This window comes from Acanthaster planci, linkage group LG17 (genome assembly GCF_054643075.1).
Source record: "Acanthaster planci isolate LZ-2023a linkage group LG17, COTS_SCS, whole genome shotgun sequence".
Classification (NCBI taxonomy): domain Eukaryota; kingdom Metazoa; phylum Echinodermata; class Asteroidea; order Valvatida; family Acanthasteridae; genus Acanthaster; species Acanthaster planci.
The window spans coordinates 9240105-9260629 of NC_141793.1; the positions used below are offsets into that span (position 1 = coordinate 9240105).

General features: G+C 41.7%; 1 protein-coding gene across 2 annotated transcripts in view; it reads right to left on the reverse strand.

Moving 5' to 3' along the window:
• Window positions 1–30: 30 nt before the first annotated feature.
• Window positions 31–20525, reverse strand: part of LOC110985529 (uncharacterized) — a 38968-nt gene continuing 18473 nt past the window's right edge. The window contains exons 9-27 of one of the 2 annotated variants that reach the window (XM_087148273.1): window positions 17809–17919; window positions 16712–16798; window positions 15850–15978; window positions 15114–15401; window positions 13959–14297; window positions 12923–13033; window positions 11511–11639; window positions 10017–10181; window positions 8565–8699; window positions 7509–7809; window positions 6772–6872; window positions 6001–6164; window positions 5267–5383; window positions 4663–4768; window positions 3847–3919; window positions 3359–3416; window positions 3181–3248; window positions 2570–2645; window positions 31–1754 (exon numbers count right to left, since the gene is read on the reverse strand). In XM_087148273.1, the coding sequence (XP_087004399.1) occupies window positions 1617–1754; window positions 2570–2645; window positions 3181–3248; window positions 3359–3416; window positions 3847–3919; window positions 4663–4768; window positions 5267–5383; window positions 6001–6164; window positions 6772–6872; window positions 7509–7809; window positions 8565–8699; window positions 10017–10181; window positions 11511–11639; window positions 12923–13033; window positions 13959–14297; window positions 15114–15401; window positions 15850–15978; window positions 16712–16798; window positions 17809–17919 (2696 nt within the window). In that variant the 3' untranslated portion in view covers window positions 31–1616. Of the gene's footprint in view, window positions 1755–2569; window positions 2646–3180; window positions 3249–3358; window positions 3417–3846; window positions 3920–4662; window positions 4769–5266; window positions 5384–6000; window positions 6165–6771; window positions 6873–7508; window positions 7810–8564; window positions 8700–10016; window positions 10296–11510; window positions 11640–12922; window positions 13034–13958; window positions 14298–15113; window positions 15402–15849; window positions 15979–16711; window positions 16799–17808; window positions 17920–20525 lie in introns of both variants that reach the window. The other variant, XM_087148272.1, reaches the window with a different exon arrangement.

Consider the following 20525-nt stretch of genomic DNA (forward strand, 5'->3'; position numbering starts at 1 on the left):
TGATTAACTTTAAACTTCATAGGAAAATCATATCTTTCAAAACTTGATCTTGTTTATTTTTAAGTTTAGACAAATTACCAAACACAACAAAATGAAAAAAAGGCCCACCAATTATTCAAAAGTGAAATAAAATTACAATTACGGAAGGCTTTTCTCACAATGTAAATAGAAATAGAAAGACAGTAACTGATTAAAAGGGATCACAATTCACTGTATTGTTAATAAAGTTCATTATATTCAACTGTTTTATTAGCTAAAAGTTCCATATTTTCATCAGCCGTTAGTCAGGGCTTGAAGTTTGCAACAAAATGCGGCATGACAAACAGTTAGTGCAGGAAGCTTCCAATTTCCCAAGATTTTCAGCAGATGCCTTCATGACGTTGTTGACAATATCACTTCGTATAAAATGTGGCAGAGCTGTTTCGAAGAGAAAGATATATACTCCAAAAACACATTCAAAGATTATTTAAATCCTTACTACTGAATACCTAACCCTTTTTACGTTGTTTGAAATAAACATTTAATACATGAATTATTATTTCATTTGTTATTTATCAAGATTCTAACTGCTAAAAATGCGTAGAAGTCAAAAGTGTCAATCACCGTTGTAGTCAGGTTCTACACGGGTTTTTTTCCCCAATTTCCACCCAGAAGTAGTGTCCAATGAAGTGATAAAGAATTGTTTTGTTAAAGATCACGTGAACAGTGTTTGACATTATTTCAATGGACCTCTGATGTGGATTTTCACGAACCTTTGATGGACTTGGCTAGACAACAACAGTGTCATTAGTTAACAATGTAAAAATGCATTCATTTCTTTAAAAAACATCAACAACTCACGAACGCTCGAACACTGAAAGATCTTGGTGCAAATGTTCTAACAGTCGATTTTTCATGCACATGTTAACCTTCAGATTGTTACATTAATTTTAGAAAAAACTTTGAATGTAATTGAAAGGCCTTTAACAGGTGGGAAACATGTGTACTCCACGCTTTTTTCTGAGGCAGGTCTGTAAACAATGGTTTTGACGGGTTGAACTAGTGTTTATTGCAAATTCAAACAATTCAAAACTAACAGCCTTTCTGACAGGATGAGTAATTGTTACACATTCCAACAACATTACTTTCAATTCAGTACGTCATTGCTATTTGGTCCCTATTTCGGACTCTCGGGAGTATTTGATTAGTGAACTGGAGCCAAGCATTTGGTGAAGTTCTTGTAACAAAAGTGTACACGTATTCATGTTCCATGTATCCTGTAATTACAGTGATTGTTTTGAAAACACTCCTTGCAAACCAATATTACTGAAATATGTACACTACATGTATTAGGATCATTGCACCTCAATTTGACATTTGACGTTGATCTGACACAGATGGTGAATCTGCTGTATCAAACTGGAAGCTGTACTTGGTTCTGCTTATTGGCCAGAGATTTTCCTACCCACGAATTCAAGTGACAGATTTCACTAACTAAAAAAGGACATAAGCCTTTTCTTCGAGTTGTGTTTTCTTCGAGGTGTTTTGCTTGTTTTGTTATCACGTACTTCAAGACACTCCACGTCCACTATCCATTTTTCCTGTTTCTAGTGGATGTGGTTTGTATTCCTTTAACACTAGATCCTGAGGGCCCTATTGCAGCAAGACTTTTTGATGAGTTTCAGGAAGAGAGCGATGAATTCGCACACTGTGATGAGAGAAAAGCCGATGTAAAGGCCTACAATTCCGCCGATGTCTCCAAACAGGGAACTCTCCTTGAACCAAGAACAAAACAACACAAGTAGTAAATTACCCAGCTTAACTTTGGACGGCACTGAGCAATGAACTAAAGGCCCACTTACACACGTGCACGTTAACAGCGAGCGTTTACAGAAAGCGATAATGTGGCGTGATATTTTACGGTGCACGGGGCGTGCACAAGATGTAACCTGCTCGGTATTTATGTTAATGATCCTCTCCAACAACGACTTAGAGCTGGACCGTAATGCCATATCCAACAAGAATGCTTATAAGCCAGAACGCGCAGTCTCAATACAGCATCATCAGGAAAACTTGATCTGGTTTCTAAACGCAGCGGTTTATCGAGCGTCCACACGGTTTCTCCGCTCTAAATGATAACAACCAATAGAAAACCTCGTGTTTTATTTTGACTGCGCGGATTTCGGTTAGCACGTATGTGTTAACGGACCTTGAGTTACTTACTATGAAACAACTGGCAACGAAATGATCCTTTGATCCTATACTTCCCGCTCAAAAACTTTAGAGTCATTTTCAAACCAAAGAATAAAAGAACATAAGAATAAGAAAAGGAACTCCTTGACAGCTAGCTTTGGATGTTTCCCGCGAAGGTCACACCATGTCTATATCCCCCATATTGTAGAAACAATGCTTCAATCGTGTCACATATATTACGCAAATATTGGTCCGCTTAGACATTATAAAACGGCCTTGTGAGGAAGATACCGTAACACAGCAAAATTGACCGCAAACAGTGAGCTTTGGCTGAGTAAAGGACTTCCTGATCAACTGATAGCTGTCGTGAGCGGTGGCTTGAAGTAATAAAACAAACCGGGTATGCTGGCACTTCTTTGGTGCTCTCGTAATTCAACTCCTCGTAGAACACTTCAAGCCGGGCAATATTGTCACTGTGGGGAAAACGATGGGAATTGCATTTACAGCCCACGCTGCAGTTTGTAAAAAACAGTCCCATTATGTGCATGAGATCTGGTAAACACGAGTCTATGGTACAACCCATACTACCACTTCCAACTCGAAGTTTACCTGAAGTTTGGGTTGACAATGTTTTTGGTAACTGGATATACATGTAACGCTCAAGGTTTCGAACACTGAGCATATTCAAGGTTTCGAACGCTGACTTGAGCCCAGGGTTCACTTTCCCATAGTGTTCGTTGGCCATTACTCAGATATGACATAAAAATGATGAATATAAGTTATTCACTCGTAAACAGACAAATGACAACATATAAAGTATGATTAAACACGAAATTGGAAAAATAAAAAAAAGTAAATCAACCAGAAACAGCCTGGCAATATACTGGTACGTTTTATGACATGTTGATCTGTGATCAGTTTGCAGTTTCACGAGTCATATTTGTCTTGTAAGCTTAAAACTCTAACAACGCCTATTCTAAAATATCTGCTGTGGGTGAGAATACTTACAAAACATTTTCTTCATTTAATTGCCGAGTCTTTTCATTGATTGAATTGATGTTTCGTAACAGGTGTTTCTGAAAATTCGAAAATATAACAGACTGAAATAAGAAAAATCATTTAAGGACAAACTTAAGAATTTCGCTATACACAGCCTGGTTCATGAGGATCCAATATAGCTACTTACTGTGAATTTTTTGGATGGCCACTTGGACATCGAACTTGTTTTTGTGTAATACACCTCACTGTAAATTAAATACAATTCAGTTTAGTTACAGAGGCCGAATAGTGTCACAAAAGGCGGCTGAACACCATCAAGTGCATGAAAGATGTACAGACAGACTGTTCTGCTATGTTGCAAATCTCTGTTGGAGTATACCGTCGGAGTGACCCATTGTACGCCTAGGTGTTTCGTTTCAACCTCGGGAAATCTAGTTCCTCTGGTTGATTGGTGTTACAGCAAATTTTCTTCAGAAAAATGTCAATAACTTGTTCCATTTTTTTAAAATTATATGCTTGGACGTGTTTGAAATTTTGGTTTAAGAAGTTTGACATTCTTTTGCGTCCTCTGAATGGAAGCATTTTTCGATGAATGGAAACGGAAAGTATAACGAAATAGTCGGCATATCGATTATTCAAGTAACAAAATAATACTCTCGAGCCTAGGAAACACACCTGCACTGTTCGGGGCAGTCGCAACTTAAATTGTTATGCTGATTGAGGTAGTAGATAAGTTGCCTGCACACTTCTATTCAAGTTAAAAAAAAGAAAGGCAAAGTATTAAGGGATCCACAAATTGATTAGTAGATTAGTTCTGTAACCATGATTCAAGGACTGCTTATCGGCAAACAGAAAAGAGGGTAGCCTTCTATACTTTTGAGGTTAGCTATCCTATTGGACTTGATATCCTGGTCATTGCATTTAGCACAAGATGTATTTGAAAATAACACTGGTGTGAATGGTTCTGAGCAAATTACCCGCATAACTCACGAAAACTCGTGTGTATATAGACAGAATCACTTTAGTTTCGGTTTCCCCAATTCCAGGGTTATAATTCTTCAGTCCTTAAACAAAGGGGAATGAATTGAGTTGAAATCCACAATTATACAAGAAGTAATTCATTTCGTCATTCCAATCGTAATATTTTAGAATTTATTCAAACTCAAGGAGAAAACATGAATGAATAAAGGGAAAATATGAAGAAGACATGCCCTAGGAACAACATGAGCATGGGCAAGACCAGGAAGACACAAATATGAATAGTGTACGAATGAGGATCATATATACGAAACACGATGAACATATATGCAAATGCCCATGTTGAAGTGAAGTAGCCTCCAGACTCTTAACATGTATTTTCAACATATTCGGGTCAGTCAGAATTTTCACTATTTATAAAAGCATAGTGCCAATATTTTCAAGTTTCACATTGGATGCAGCTAATGTGGACAGATCACTGCGGCACTAATTGTGCTTTGTTTCCCAGCTAACCTTGAGTCTCGTTTAGCAGCCGGCATCGAGGCCCGTCGAGTTCCAGAGTATCTACACAGTCGCAGTTTTTCAGAATGGCCTCATGAATACACGTTTTCTTACACAGCTGTAGAGTGGAAATGTGAAATGGATGTGTTAGCAGAGGGATATGTTTATTCTGCCTCTCAGATCTTGTGACCTCCTTGTTATACTGACAATGCTGTTACCTCATCCTGTGAAAAAGGTTTCAGACGTGGAGGGACTTCATTTATTTCACACAACCGTGATCAAATTGGTCTGTCCTCTTGACGTTCGCCGTCAACAATTTGGGTTGCAGGATGTGTCACCCCGCAAACTATTTTGAAAAATGTTTTTATTCAGATTAAAAAGTCTTTGAACTCTCCCAGGTATTTATAAAGGCCAGAAAGCTTGTTTCTATCTCGCTAGTTTCGTTAAATATTTCCCCACGATGACTCATGATATATGGCACCATAATCTGAGATATGCAATTTTTGGTACACTTATCATTGTTAACACACTCATCGTTACCGACCGTCTCTCCCTTCGCACTGAAGGGTGGTAGACTTTGGATGTGCCTATTATACCAAGTGAACGGGGAACTTGCCTCTCGATCGTAATGGTCGGATGAAGAGACTTTGATTCTACCGTCAGCAATAATTTTGGTGTTCCTTATTCTCTTCAAGCACTTTCCATAGGGTCGCCCTTGACGAAGCACATAATTCTGTTGTAAAAATGAGCCATTTGCATGAAGCTGGTCGAATTAAGCGAGATTTTCAAAGACGTAAGGCAATGGGGCTGGCTGCTTACAAAGGATGTGCAACTACACCTAGAGGCCGGCATCCAACTAGAGAGGTGAATTTGTTCTAGGGAACCGGCGGATGGGGGATTACGGTCTGGTGATTTACCCAGACATAGAAATTTAGGAAGGGGGGGGTACTGACATTTAGACACTAGGTGAACCTCGAATTCCATGTAATGATCAGTCAATAACCATATTTGCAGGGTGTAAAGTCGCCATTGATGTTGAGCTCACTCCCGGCCAGGCCAACTGGGGAGATCCTGGCCTGCTACCAACCAATATCATCCCTCTCTACCCTGTGTATACTGCGTATCGCCGTCGTGCCGACTCACTCATCGCTAGCGACCAATCACATACTGCTGTCCCTACCCAGTCTCCTGGCCCAGATGACCTCGAAAGCAGCGGACAGTTTCTGTCCAGAAAAAGAAATCGACCACTACAAACACAATGACCTTGCTGTGCTGGCTTACTCATCTACAAATTAACTCGGCCCGAGTGGGTTTTACGATTCGATGTGTATGCAATGGACAAGTTCTTACGTATCTGAGACCGACGGATGTGACTGTTCCAGGCTTGACCGTGATTCCATCATTAGTTGGGCTTGGCCTGATGTGTGGGGGGTTGATAGATACTCTAGCCCCGGCCTCTGGTCCAAAGATGCCGATGTACTCGTCCTGCTCCAGGAAGAGTGTCATTTGAAGACCTGTAAATATGGGTAAACAATAGGTACCTGTACGAAATAGCTGACACAAGGGAAAGCAGAATATTGGCGGCTAATGCGAAATCACTCCTGAGATAAAGGAATCAAAGTGATGAAGATCAGTGCACGCGGATATTTTGGATGAACCAGTATGATACAGTAGGCAGGCATTAATCCAAAATTAGCCAGGCTTTCAAGACTATTTCACGACCATGGTGCTGGTTGACCTCTAAAGATGATGGTAATCAAGAGCCTCGATCTTTCTGAAACCTGGCATAAATGTCCAATATCTTTGAAAGCTCAATCCCAAGCTTTGGTCATTTCCGGTTCATGGCCTCGATATCGGCCCCGTACCTTGAGAACTTCAATTGAAACAGTTAACCATTGCTACAGACATGTCAATGCAACGGGCGTTAGCGACATGTGTGTCTGAGTTTCGTGAAATTGGTGTCAAAAATGATTGGAAGACAAAAAATGGAGTGTCCATGAAATACTTATGTGAAATTAACATTAAACTAACCTGAATAATAAATCAGGAATAATTCATATCAGAATCTGGCTATCATGCCAACAAAGAATAAAAACAACGGGTTGCTTTCATTAACTATACCATATCTGGCGCCTGTTTTGGATGCAGTGATCGGCTTCTCAATGTCAGCGTTGAAAGTGAAGCAGTTGCCATAGGTATCGTCTTGAATTGTCTCGAAATTGCTGGAGGACAATAGTTAACACGTTATTCCAGATGATTCAAAGAGGTCTGTGCTTAATCACTACGAGGGTATGTGCGCAAAACTTACGCAATGTGACCTTTTTCTTTCGGCTCTCAGTTTCAATTGGGATATTTATAACAGCAACGGAAAAAATTCTTGGGGCGGGGGGGGGCTTGTATTAAATCAGACTATTGCTGATCAAACACAAAATACTTCTAGGGTCGCTCAGCGGATATTTAAATATAATATCAAAGAATTTTACGTCGCTTTACTATTGTACTGGTCTTTGGAGAACCTCCCACTGCACAGCGTTGGACGGTACTGTACTCTCGTTATTTAAAGGATTTTTAAGAAAGCATACAGTATTTCCAACCGGGTCAATGTTTTGAAATGACTGTAATGTTTATGGATGTTGGCACTGATCCAGTATCTTTTATTAAACCACTCTTTTATGCATGTTAACTCGGACCAACTTGTTGAAGACGGATTCTCATATCAAATGAAAACATAGATGCAAAAGATTACAGAAGGCTTATCAACCAACTCGGGCGAGGGGGCAGTTACAGTGACTACCTTCCAAGCTCTACATTGTCAGTGTAAGGTTGACATTTATATATACGAATGTGTACAAGTTCACCTGATGTTACATTTTGTCTGTTCGTATGTGCACTGCAGGATGAAATCTTCCTTCTGGTGTCCGTACTGACTGACCTCATCCTTGGTAAGCTTTGGCACGTCGACAAGGTCGCTGTAGTCGGGCGTGGCGCTGAACGTGACGAAACCGTTCCAGTCTGCCGGGTCTTCGCCTTTGACGCGGCCAAACGGGGGCACCCTGAACTGTGCGGGGAAATTCTCGAACAGGTAGTGGTGGTCCTCCGGTACCAATTTCCGATACCGAAAATACCATAAGGGTTGACGGAAAACGTCCTTGAACGGTTCTGTCAAAGTGGGGAATAGGAAAAGGAGTTTAACAACTCTAGTATGGGGCCACATTCCTTAGGAGTTGAGCCAGAAACCTACTGCGACACCAGCGCAATCCACCGTGTTTTTATCAATAAGCGAACCTTCGAGTTTTCTAATTGGCGAAGGATTAGAAAAGCGCATAGCCAGCAGGCAGTGCTGGATCGGCTCGTAAAATGTCAAGTGAATATAGCTCCAGTAGAGATCTTGTATCCATTTGATAAAGATTTGTTTTAATTGAAAATAAGCCTCATCGCTTTATAACCTAGGATTCGCAGTTGCTAATTACACGTTTGCTAACTACGGAAAGGTGGCTGATTCCGGGAAATATGTGTGGTGGTGACATGGTATGCCATAGGCTCGTCCGCAAACAGCGGTTGACAATCAAGACACTAGACTCAATCATTAATTCTGATTGAAACAAGCACAAGTTAAATAACTCCTGAACAAAAAACTTGTTGGTTTAGTGAATAAAAAAGCCTTTAGGCTGTCATGCACTGTTCCCGCGGAAACAGTACTTGAATGGACATGAAGGAAAACTGATTTGATCGCAGCCCTTTTGAGCTTTTTGGAACACTGAAAAGCCACGGCTCTGGTGTATTTCTCGAGACAAATACGAAAATCACTGTTTACCACTACATATTCATCTGGCAACCCGTACCACACACAACGATGGTAATTGTTGTAACTACACACCTGCTTTATTTTGTACGCTTGGGTGACAATCACTCACCACGTCGTCCTGACAAGGGGCAGTTTGCTTCGTCATCACCCAAACGGCAGTCTTCTACAGTGTTGCACACGTCGTACTCGTGGATAAACTCCACGCCGCCTCGACATCGGTAGTAGTTCTTAGGTGGTTCCTCGTCTATGCAGTTCCAAGACAATCAAGTTGGAGGTCGCACTCAAGAAATTTGTGTTGTGCTTTTAAAGCTGACAAGTGGCTTGTTACTGACAAACCTACCTGCTCAGTCACACCTCAACACCAGTAGGTCCCTTAATAATATTTAGATAACTCAGCATTTTGCAGACTCCAAAAAGACCAATATTAGCCAAGTTTGATTTATTCAAAACATCTTCAGGATTGAGATGGTATCATAAAGTGACAGCCATATAGCAGGAGTTAAGGGGGAGGGAGAGAGTGACTCACCAGTGGGTGGTCAAGAAGGAGGTGGTACCTGTCGAATGAACCCTACCAACCAAAGCGAGTTCTTTAGAAGCCCTTAATCCAATGTTTAGTGTAGGCTCGTAACGACTGATAGCCAGAGCTTCTTTAAGTAACAGTTCAGACAGTTGACAAATCAACGATTCTTGTATTGCTAGGGATCACCGACTGATGTTGGAAGTTGTCTGTAGTGTCATGAGAATAAGAAGATCAAGTAGCCCCGGACCCGATCTGACTACCAACCGCTGCTTATAAGTGAGGCCTGTGCAGCAAAACAGCCATGCTCTAACTGTGATGCTAATATATTATCGTATGATGCAATACAGTGGGCAAAATTATAAGTGAGGTTTATTCGAGCCATCTGGTTCACAATTTTCGTTAAAAGTATGTTGTTTTGCATACGAAGAGGGAATCGTGCTAAACCGCCCTTGTCGTCAGCATCGTCCATTTTGTGTGAAGAGCTGCATTACATCTCCATCAACAAGGCAACATTGTGGTGTGTTTATATTCTTGAACATGAATGATACCATACCCTCATGAATCCCTGTCATCTGATTGGTGGACCTTCTCTCACATGTGGTAACATTATTCATTCTGTTTGACGGCATTCTTGAAATAGAACTTCGATTTTGTTGACTGGTTCTGGCCCTATTTCATATTTCTTATTCCAGTAAGAAAGAGGAAAATAACGCAGCGACAGAAATCAGTCCAAGATTACATGGTACTACCACTGGGTGGAGCTTCGGACACAATAGGGTCTCTGTTAGCAAAATTATGAGCGTTAACGCACGAACCGGATGTATTTGTTCTCTGAACAGAAAAGTATGCATGCATGTATTGTTACATGGTTGACATTTGTGCAATGGTAAAAATAATTTCATTCGGTGACAGAGGAAATGCTGTGCATCGGGTTGGACGAATAATTTGTACGCGCTCAACAATTCACCTATCCGATAGTTGTCAATTATTCAGACGTTGTATGAAGCCAATGAGCCGTAGAATCCCATTAACATGACTTACTTTGAAGTGGACATCGCATTTCGTCTGAAGTCTTCACTGCACGGCTCCGTCTCAACGATGCCTGACCGCAATCGTTGTAACCGTCACAGACGAAGTTTTGGCTGATGCACCTGACCGATCCGTCTCGTCTTGGCTCTTTGCACTGGAACTTCCGTTGGCCACACACTGGAATTGAATTGAGTTTTTGCAACCGGGGAGAGAAGGGATGCGAATGAGGCGGCTTCAGAAAAAGTAAAGCACTGACGAGTGACCGTGCAAACCACAGAGTCCAAATTCTCGCTGTTTTTGGAAGGAAAAGGGGATAACACAAAACTTACTAGAAAACTTAAGCTAAGCTAAACGATATAACATAACGACGATAATATCATAAAAGGAGATCTATATATGCCCAAAGCTAATAAAGACTAATTCAGTTACCAGGGTTTGAAGCCTTTGCTTGTATATGGTGCAAAGCTCGTGCGCAGGTCAAGGTCAATACCATTGCGACCAATAGGTTGTGACTCATCACACAGTACTGCAGCCTTTTCGCACATTGGTGAAAAGGGCTGCAATACAGAAGCTTACTATTACGTCAGTGGATTGGAGGGTGAGAGCAGATAACACGCATGCGTGTAACAAGAGCAGCTTAAACCAAGAGCTTCATGCACATCAAGACCACCTTCAACTTGACCAGCACCAGATCCACCTCTCCAGCCCAGTAACCCCCTAGGACACGGTCTCCTACCTCAGACGTCCAATGCCCTCACCAAGGGATGTTTCCCCTAGGCTAAGCAGCCTAAGCCAGGAAATGTACCGCTCCCTATGTGAGTGCGGCAAGGTATACATTTAGGAAAAACCGGCAGATGCCTGCCCACTATATTGAAAGGGCATCGGGGCACACGGCGGACGAGGGGATTTCAAGTCAGCCATCTTCAAGCTCGCCTGTACCACGGACCATCTCATCAGTTTGGATGCAGCATGGTCCATTGCCCCTTTCAAGAGGCGGCTTTCCCACAGAATGCCAGGTGCCATCAATATCTACCGGCATCACACCGTCCGACCAGGCATCAGATTCCAACTCAAGCAACCTGGCGTCAACTCCTTGAAGCATCCGACGAAACATCCCAAAGCATTTGCCCTAAACTCTACGCTTCAGCAACAAGAATCCAACATCCAAGTCTCCACGCACCAAGGATCACCGCTAGCATTCAGCACTTCAAGCACCCTCGACCACCAAACCCATTACGTGTACAGCTTCATTAACCAGCCCTGCCGTTTCCTGACAACAGTCGGAGTATACTTGACCAAAACGTCAAGTTATAACTCAGTGGTTCTTTTCAGAGCCCTATTCCTAACAAGAGAGAGTCACAGGGTGCTCTCACAACCGCAACTAATTCGGGGCAGGCCCAGGTAAAAGTCACATGAATTGTCGATGTTAAGAGTAAGGGAGTTAGGGGCGTTAAACAGGGTGAAGGAGGAAGACGTTATTGATCTTTTGGGGTTTTTTTTACATACCAATTTCCTCTGTACATTCTGGTAGCCATTCATCACTGGCATCCAGACAATCGGGGAACTTGTTACAGGTCTGCCAATAGCGGATGCATTCCCCACTGCCACAACGGAAACTACCCTCACCACAGCCAGCTGAAGGACATAAATAAGAAACCTGTGACGCCAACCTCGCGGGTGTAGGTTCAATAGATGCACTCTATAATCAAAACCAGTTTCCAAAGATTTTGGCAACCCATCGGTGTTTATAATTTTAGCGCCAATGCTATTTTTCACTCGTTCAGAAATCAATTCTGTCAAAACTGATAATACTGCTTGTTTTTTTTTTAATTAATGTCATTGACTTTCTAAACTCAGGCAAAACACTTCGTGTTAATTTCCATGATAATCGATACCTTTCCGCACATCTATGGCAGGCATCTTTTTGAAAATTTGAGCTCACTGATTGTTGAAATGGAAGAATTTTGATATATTAAATAGACCATGAAATAGAACTGTTTTGCATGCAATCTTTTCAGTTGGACCTTTGTATTTCTTTAACTTTGGTCTGGATTTTGTTTTGGTGTTTTAAGTTTAATGGCGTCTGTTTGGATATTTGTTTGGTCGCGTGAAGGGCTCTCGACAATAGGAATGGCTTTGGTATATCAGATATTTATAAATGTTCAATAAATCAATGTTTATGAAAGATATGCTACATAAAAGTTTATAAGCGCGCTATTATGATGCGCATACCTGTTACTCGAGGATACAGATACTAAGGTTTCATTGGCACAGACCAAAGAGCTTTACGGATTCTGCATAACGTAAGGAATGCATAGCTACGCGCAAACGATCTAATATAGTGTTATTGCCTCAGTAAGCGTAACATGCAGTAGACGACAAGCATAAGCAAAAAAATAGACAAGAAAGTGTCACCTACGGGTCATTTTTTTTGTGGAGCGTGCTGTTTTGAATAAGAGTTTTATGTCTAACGACTTGTATACAACTTTGTTAACTCTTTCCATTATTCCACAAAATGTGAAACAATTCATTTTTTATACAACGCCTGATGAATCTTCTCACTCCGACCCCAAAAACGAGACAAAATGTTTACCCATGTTCGTTTCCTCTTTAATTAGTGCCGCAATCGCTAAAGGTGGCACGCGTGGGTTACATGCTGCTTTCATTAAAAGGTCTTTTCGGTGTAAGGTTTTATTTTGAGGGGGTTCCTTCCGTCTTTGTCCGCATCTCTGCTCTCTGCAACTCACGCAAACGGACCCGAGGCGCACTGGAAACCATATAGAGAATGGACCGTACAAGTTATGTTGGAGAAAAATGCACGTTTGCCTCATGTACAAACGCGCGCATCAATTTGGTGCCAACAGTAATGGCGTCTCCCCGGAGGAGTGTCTATTCTGGCATTTCAACGCTTAACTTACAAGGTGTCCGGTGAGTTTCACGCTCCAATGAGCAAAACGGGCAAGCTTCGGCCTCGGTGACAGCAACTAAAGACAAGTCTCTCCTCTCTCTCTTTGGAGCTGCTGGTAATGCTGAAGGTCAGTAAGCAAGGAACAATGTGACAGAGAGATATAACATTATGCCCCAACAAAGTAAAAAAAAAACAAAACAAGCAGTACACTTACTGCACTTACCTTCTATAACCTGAAATAGCTCGGGCAAAATCTTTCACGGTATATCTGTTTTTTCTTTTTTTTTTTTAACACTGATCATCGCCATCATCACGACGCGTCTACTGTCTTTCTAAACGGGCCTTAGGAAACGCCCTACTAGCGTTCCGATGGTTATTTTGAAATTGTATGCACTGGTCTGACACGATTCCAAATTGTTGCACACAGGTTTAAGTGCTTCAGTGTTTCCACCCACCCGAACCAATGGCCAAAGGTATCTTTTACATCCTTTGGACAGCCACAAAAGGTAAAAAAAAACCGACGTGACAGAAATCATGAAAGGATGCACTCTCTCTGCAGCCTGCTTTCTGAAATTTCAATCAGGGTCAACCACCTAACCAAATCATAATAGATCTTAAATGCCGAAGTAGATTCATGAGTACCAATTTCAGAAAATGTCCTTGGTTGCCACGCAAAATAACTACAGGGAGTGACAGAGGTAATCGTTTCTTTATATACACACACGAGTCTCGTAACTTTTAGAAGCTTTCTAGCACAAGACATCCCTATTACTGAACCTTAAATTCATTGCTGAAGATGTCCGGAAACGTGACGCCTAAAATTCTGTGGTGGTGCTTGGGAATGTGAATTTCGTATGATAAAAATAATTATTAACCATTTTTTTTGTATTTTTAAGAGTTTACTGACACTTGTAAAAAGTGTGTCATTATAGGGGATATACTACACCCAGTTTGTGCCCAGTCTTCTGACATGAATCTTTCGCTATTTAGTACGTCTACAGCCGATAGATAACAATGACTCCCGCCCATAAAAAAGTTCAACTTACATTCATTTGTGTCAATACAAGCCACACCCACATCGTACGTATGGTTGGTGTCCTGGTCGGTTGCCAAGCTGTACAAGCAATCGATGAGGTTTTCCTCCCAGCCCATGCACTGCACGTCCTTCAGTAGCACGCGTCCTGTAGCGGGCCAAAGGTCGGCCGTTACATTCGCAAGCGCCCCGGCCGGGAACCCCAGTTGCCGACACACGACGTTGGCGTCGTCGATAGTCCAGTCCGGGTCGGAAATTGTGCCGACGGCGCCCGTCCGGAAGCTTACCTCGACTCGCCCCTGTGTGGGGCGGCCATCACTACCATTTTGCGACAGTTCCACTCTGAATGACTCTATCAATGAAAGCCAAAGTTGTGCACGGTTGAAATATTAAATTGGCTTGGTGTCAGTTTCAAACTCAAGTGTCGAGTCCAACGTCATTACCCTTACTGGCCCAAGATGCGTACCCATGGGTAACAGTATATCGACAAGAATATAAGATTAAATTAGTGCCCTGAAATATATGATTGCCGAGCTTTCGGTAACTGAGTACCTTCTTCAGGGCAAGCTGATTCACTTCTGAATCTGCTTGCCAATCATACATTTCAGAGCACTGATTTAATCTTATATTCTTGTCGATATTCTGATCACAGTGCTACGCAGCCCTTCCATATTTCCATGGGTAACAGTACAATAGTTTACACTGGTACCCCCTCACACAATGTTAGCGTTTTTCTAATTTCATGAATTTCGTTTGAACCAAACCAGTTACCCTTTGGTTCAAATCTTTTCTTTCATTTGCATTCCTTTTGCTCTAGTTGGTTTTATCAAATAAACTAAATATAATAATTTTTAAACCTTGTTTAGGTGTGAGTTTTGTGCTTTCAAAATTGAGTCCAATTATACCATTACTTCCTAGCATTAAAATAAGTGATATCTTCAATTCACTAGCGCACTGCCAAAATAATCATCATTAAGATCACCAACCATAACCACGACAATATTGATCAGCTGAAAAGGTATTACTTTGATCATACCCAAATCGCCACCATTACACCAAACCCACAGAGCACCAGAATCTCCGCCATCAGAAAAACCCTACAAAATTTACTCAGTCACGCACTATGTTAATCACTCACTCAGTCACTCTAGAGCCGATGAAAACTCACCCACATGACAAGGTATCTCCGAACGCGTTGTCAGACTGCAGTCTTGGTATCCTAGAGACCCGTTCTCATTTTCTGCGAAACACCAGGGTACCAGTCTGTGGCCCCCTGGGTTCCGACAGAAATTGTGCCCTACCGTGGAGCCCTGTTCCACTCCCTCCAGCTCCCTGTAGATCAGTCCCGTGTAGTTGTGCCCGGCCACCCTTGGGTCTGACCAAGGCAGGCAGCCAGGAGTGGTTCTTGTTCCCCTGTAATCCCACCCATTAGGCGCAGTGTAGCACTCAGAGAACGCTGGTATAAAGACAAGGTGAGGAAAAACAGCTAAAAAACAAGAAAAGACTACCCTACTACTGTGAGGTGCAGCTCGTTACAGAGGACAAAGAATTTGACGAGTCTGGTGTAAGAAGAGGACCGTATCTTCCTTTAAATGTGCTTGCCAATTCAAAATGAAAAACAAAAATCGCGCACAAAATCTATAACAGGGTGTACGCTAAATTCCCGTCCATCAAGATCCAGGCTTTCATAATGAAAATCAACTCCTTTAGTTTACAGCAGACTTACTTTCTTTTACTTTACGTTTTTACAAGTGTATCAAAATGGATGCCAAAACCCGTGGGGTGGTTCGCAAGTCCACGACACCTGTACACTTCCTTCTTTTAAGCCTTCCTTGTACAAGATAGTGACCAAAACATCTTTTTAATGGTGCAGAATACACTTTCGGTTTAGAAATTGTCGGTACCTGCTTTGCAAGGCTCAGGCAGCATAGTTGTAGGGTGGAAGCAGTCGAATCCTCTACTGCAACTATAAAAGGGGGTTACGGTATCGCCACGTTTTTTACCACAGGATGCCTTGTACAGATACTCAGTGGCTGAAATGAGAATAGACACCTGACAGGAATTGTATAATCACAGCTGGACTGTATTAGTCTTCAAACAGGTCATTATCGGTTACCTGATGCTGGGGTAGTTTCTTGCATCGCTGTGCGCGCGAGTGTAACTGGCAAAGTCGAACTTTGAGTGCACTTAGAACTGAGAGAATCTCAACAACTGAAACTTTGGATTGTTGGACCGTCGGATTAAATAACCTTCATGCATGGTCAGGGCCGTATCCAGGTAATTTTGATAGTTTCAATTTTTTTTGGGGGGGGGAAAACTATATTTCTTGCCATTGTTGAAGCCATTCGATCTTTTTGTTTTGTCTTTGACCGAATACACAAATAAGACCCCTACAGGGTTTATGCTTTTTAGCGGCTTATTACACTTCCGGTTGTATGACGTTTTTCTACGCTCTCACTATCGAAACTCCCGAACCACTGAACTTTGGAACTGCTGAGCGGAACCCACGGTTTAGCCAGGGGTGTCAGGAATTCTTGAGCCACTCTACTGGTTAAAAAAAGAGCTGATATAACAAACGAAATAATTGCTGCATTTAAAAAATTAAGGTTTGTTTTTCTCTGTCAGTTCCAAGACCTGTTGGCATTGGTAACAGTTCTTATTGCCGGAGCACCAATCAGCCGTTGCCGTGGGTCTGCCTCTCTATATTACTGATTGGGACTGCTTGCCAGAAAACTAAACGGTTAGACCCTAGTGGTTATTTCTTACCATAAAAAAAATCTCTAGAAGAAACACCGTTGCAGATGGCTTTTTGAACGACTTCGTCGGCATTGTCATTCCTCAGGATGTCACATGCTGTATGGAGGTTGAGTGTACAAAAAATGGTATGCAATGGATAACAGTAAATTGGGACTGTTTTAAATATGCCTGGTGTGATCTCTGGATAATGGCCGGAAGCGACGGCTGTAAAGGGAAATCAGACCCCTGGCCCCTATACAAAAACCAATCCCACCTCCATTTCGGAGCTCACTCTTACTTAAATCAACAGTAGGCAAGTGGCGTGGGTTGATCATGGATGTGCTAATGGTGCAGGCATTATGGATATCTATGTTATTAAGTCACTTAATTCAACAACTTTCTTCCTCTAGGGTTCTAGCTGCGTGTGCTTTATACTAATTGACGGTTTCTTTGAAATAGAGGTCATGTCAAGCGTAAAATTGGCTGTTAGGTAACCCTGTGATACGGGGCTTCACCAGCCAGTAGCAATCTCTTATCCACGAGTTTAACACTTTATTTGAGCATGATGTGTCCGTGTACCCGACCAAACTACCCATCGCCGTTAGCGCTCGAGCGTAAGGGGGCCGACGGTATTACCATTATGTGGTGTCGTGGGCATAAAAGAGAGACAAAAAGAAGTTCAGTTGAGGCTTGCCTAACGGAGTATGGGTCAGGAAAAGGATTAGTATTCCGGGTGTTCGTGGTTGAAATCCCGCAGAATATTTTTGTATTTTTCCGGTTTCTGTTCGAGAATATCAGTTTTGAAAGATTGTATTCACTGCAGCCAATATTTGTAGCTTTAAATTTCATTTTATTTTAGGAATGAAGCTCACTTCAACTCGCATTCTGGACTCTCACTTACTAGCACAGCACCCATGATACAATTTGCCATAATATATTTCGGCTCAGTTCCGAACATGGGCATTTCCCTGTAAAAGCTTCGTTTGGTAACAGTGGTGGGAAGTCGGATCGAATAATTAAAAACTGAGAGGGTATTTTACAATCTTATAGGGTCGTTTGAGTTGTCAATATAACCGCATCGATTCCGCGGGTTCTCCTCCCTCAAAAATAAAGCGGAAGTAACTCACTGCAATTAGTTTCATCAACTCCATTAACACACTCGGGCCAGAGGTCACACAGGGTGCCACATCCCCCTCCCTCGGCACAGGGTTGCTTCGGTGGTGGGCATACCGGCCGACCTGAAAATAACAAATAGAAATGAATGACTCTCTTCATGATTATGAATGAGTACCATGCCTGAATAAACAACTGGCCCCATAGGCATGTTTTCAACACGGGAAATATAACTTGTTTTGTGACCTCCTACGGGACGATTAAATGCAATACAGTCCGGTATAATTCACAAACGTTTTGACCTATTTTAAAAACTTGCATTGCAAGTGACATATTCATGCGTTCTTCCCTTTTGCATCTTTTAAAATATATTTTTTTGTAGAGCGACAACGAGCAAAATAATTTGTTTCCGTGTTCTGGATTACCTATTCGAATAACATTTGCTTTGCCTACGTCATGACTGAGCGGTAGGGTAAAGACTCATCGTTGGTAAACATGTTAAAAAGATATTTCGTCAGTACGAAACTCTGACGTGCCTTCCAAGCACGCAATAAATTATATTAATTACTTCCAGGATGTTGTCATACGATGAGACAGTTCTCTCACAATGCCGTAAACCTGCGGTGAAGTATCTCAGAATTCGATATCTGAATAAGATGTCGTCATCCCAAAATTGTCGAAATATTCTGCTTGATGCAGAAAAACATTGTGATCCCATGATCATTTTAACTTCGAGTGCTGACATCCTGTTCTTCAGATGCTATCATCGCATGGAAGTCGTCATCCCGAGATAAACCATCTCTTCGGCTGTCAACCCCTTGTCTGTGTTATCCTATCCTGAGATAAGATATGTTAAGGATCGTGTTAAGTCGCACACCACTTCTACATATCCGTGACGTATGCAATTGGTGCAAAATGTATACATGTACCTGGTAGAACCAAAAAAGCCCAGTTTCTTTTTCGACTTTCACATCTTCAACTCATTCCTACCAACTTTTCTTTTTATGAGGACAGACTACTTGGGTGACTTCTTAAAGTACGATACAAGGTGAATGCGTCAAACTGAAAAACCCAGAGACATATATGATTCACATTTATATTTTAAAAAAATTACATACTCAAACCCTAACATTTAGTGCTACTTTCTGTACTTTTTGTCACATCTCATAGTCGTAGTGGACCACTTTCTGAAGTGTTTTTAAACGACAATAAGGGGCTAGATGTAAATTTTCACAGAATAATTTTTCAAAAATGTTAATATTTTGAGCCATAATAAATGTCTCTGAGTATTTTTAATTAAAGTACACACTCTGAACCATGAGGGGTTAAATTGACCTTATATGATAGTTTTCAGCCGTCTTATAAACAATAAGTTGGATTAACCCCTCTTTTATATCATTAAATCAGCAAAACTTGACGTTTTTTGTGTGCTTTTCTTAGTCTCCACCTGGGATCTTTGCAAAAATTTATCGAAATCGGTCGATGAGAGCAGCAGACAAATCTTAGAAAAAATGTGATGTCATAGGATGGACTCGACTTTCCAGACCAGAATACATAGTTCTGGTAAGAAAGTTGGTCGGTCCAAGCAAGCGACTCGCAGTGCACTGGTGAAAATAAAAATTGTCGGAATAGAACACCAACTTTGACGAAGTAGGCTAGCCTGTAACCATGGACAAAAAAATTACCCCCCAAATCACTGAAACACACAACAAAACGACCAAACTGGCGAAACAGAAAAAAAGGCAAGCAAGGCAATCTAGCTTTCTCAGTAGGCAGTAGGCCTTACAGACAAATCTCAACCCAACGTCGACCCATTTCGCGTCACCTGGTTTTGTTGGTTGTCGACGATAATACGTGCATGTTTCACTTTAAAACAGGATTTATCAGACATCAGCGAATACAGCTATCGACTAACCAATGGTAGGACAATTACGTCTTTTCAGACAGACACATTTTTATAATGATGCATGAAAAAAAATAAATACCACTCAGTACGTGTTTTTCCAAGGATGAATTTGCGCCAGGGACCACCGAGCTTGCCATCCTTCCATCATTGGAAATAGTTGCTCGCGGTACCCGCTGCTACATCTGACTCGAGCCAGCCAGCCGACACCGGCAAGCTCGGTGGTTGAGTGGTTAAGCCGTCTGCACTAGTAAGTAGGAGGTCGTGGGTTCGAGTCCCACCCGAGTAAGTTTGTGGGTTTTCTTACCAGCTTCGGGAGTATACAGTGTTTTAATACACATCAGGCAGGGCAAAATCCCAAATTGGCCAGTGTTTTTGTTGTCGATCCTCCGGGTCACTGCCATGCCCGTGGCCAACAGCCTCGAGTTGCTAAATCTCTTTCTGAGTGTATTCTGGTTCGAACTGACAAGGCAATATTTCTTGTGTCTCATCAGCTCCTTCAATGTCGCTTTCTTTGTCAAATGAATAAGACGAACAAGACAACTGATCGCTGTAATGATCGGAAAAGGCATCAAAGCTGGAATTATTGGATAAAGGACTCCGTCCTATGAAGTCACAATTTTTGGGAATTTCTTCAGGCAACGTTCGGTACCCGACGGCTGTTGTTTAGCTTTTGCTCCGAGGAGGGAGTGAAATAGGGTGGTGAGAACTATAATTTTTAACGTATTTCCCCGCATTTTTAAATTATGCAGATGTGTTTTCTTGTATGTTTATTTTATGTGTTGATGCATGTTTTACAAGAAATCTTCCAAGCACGTCCCGTCCCCA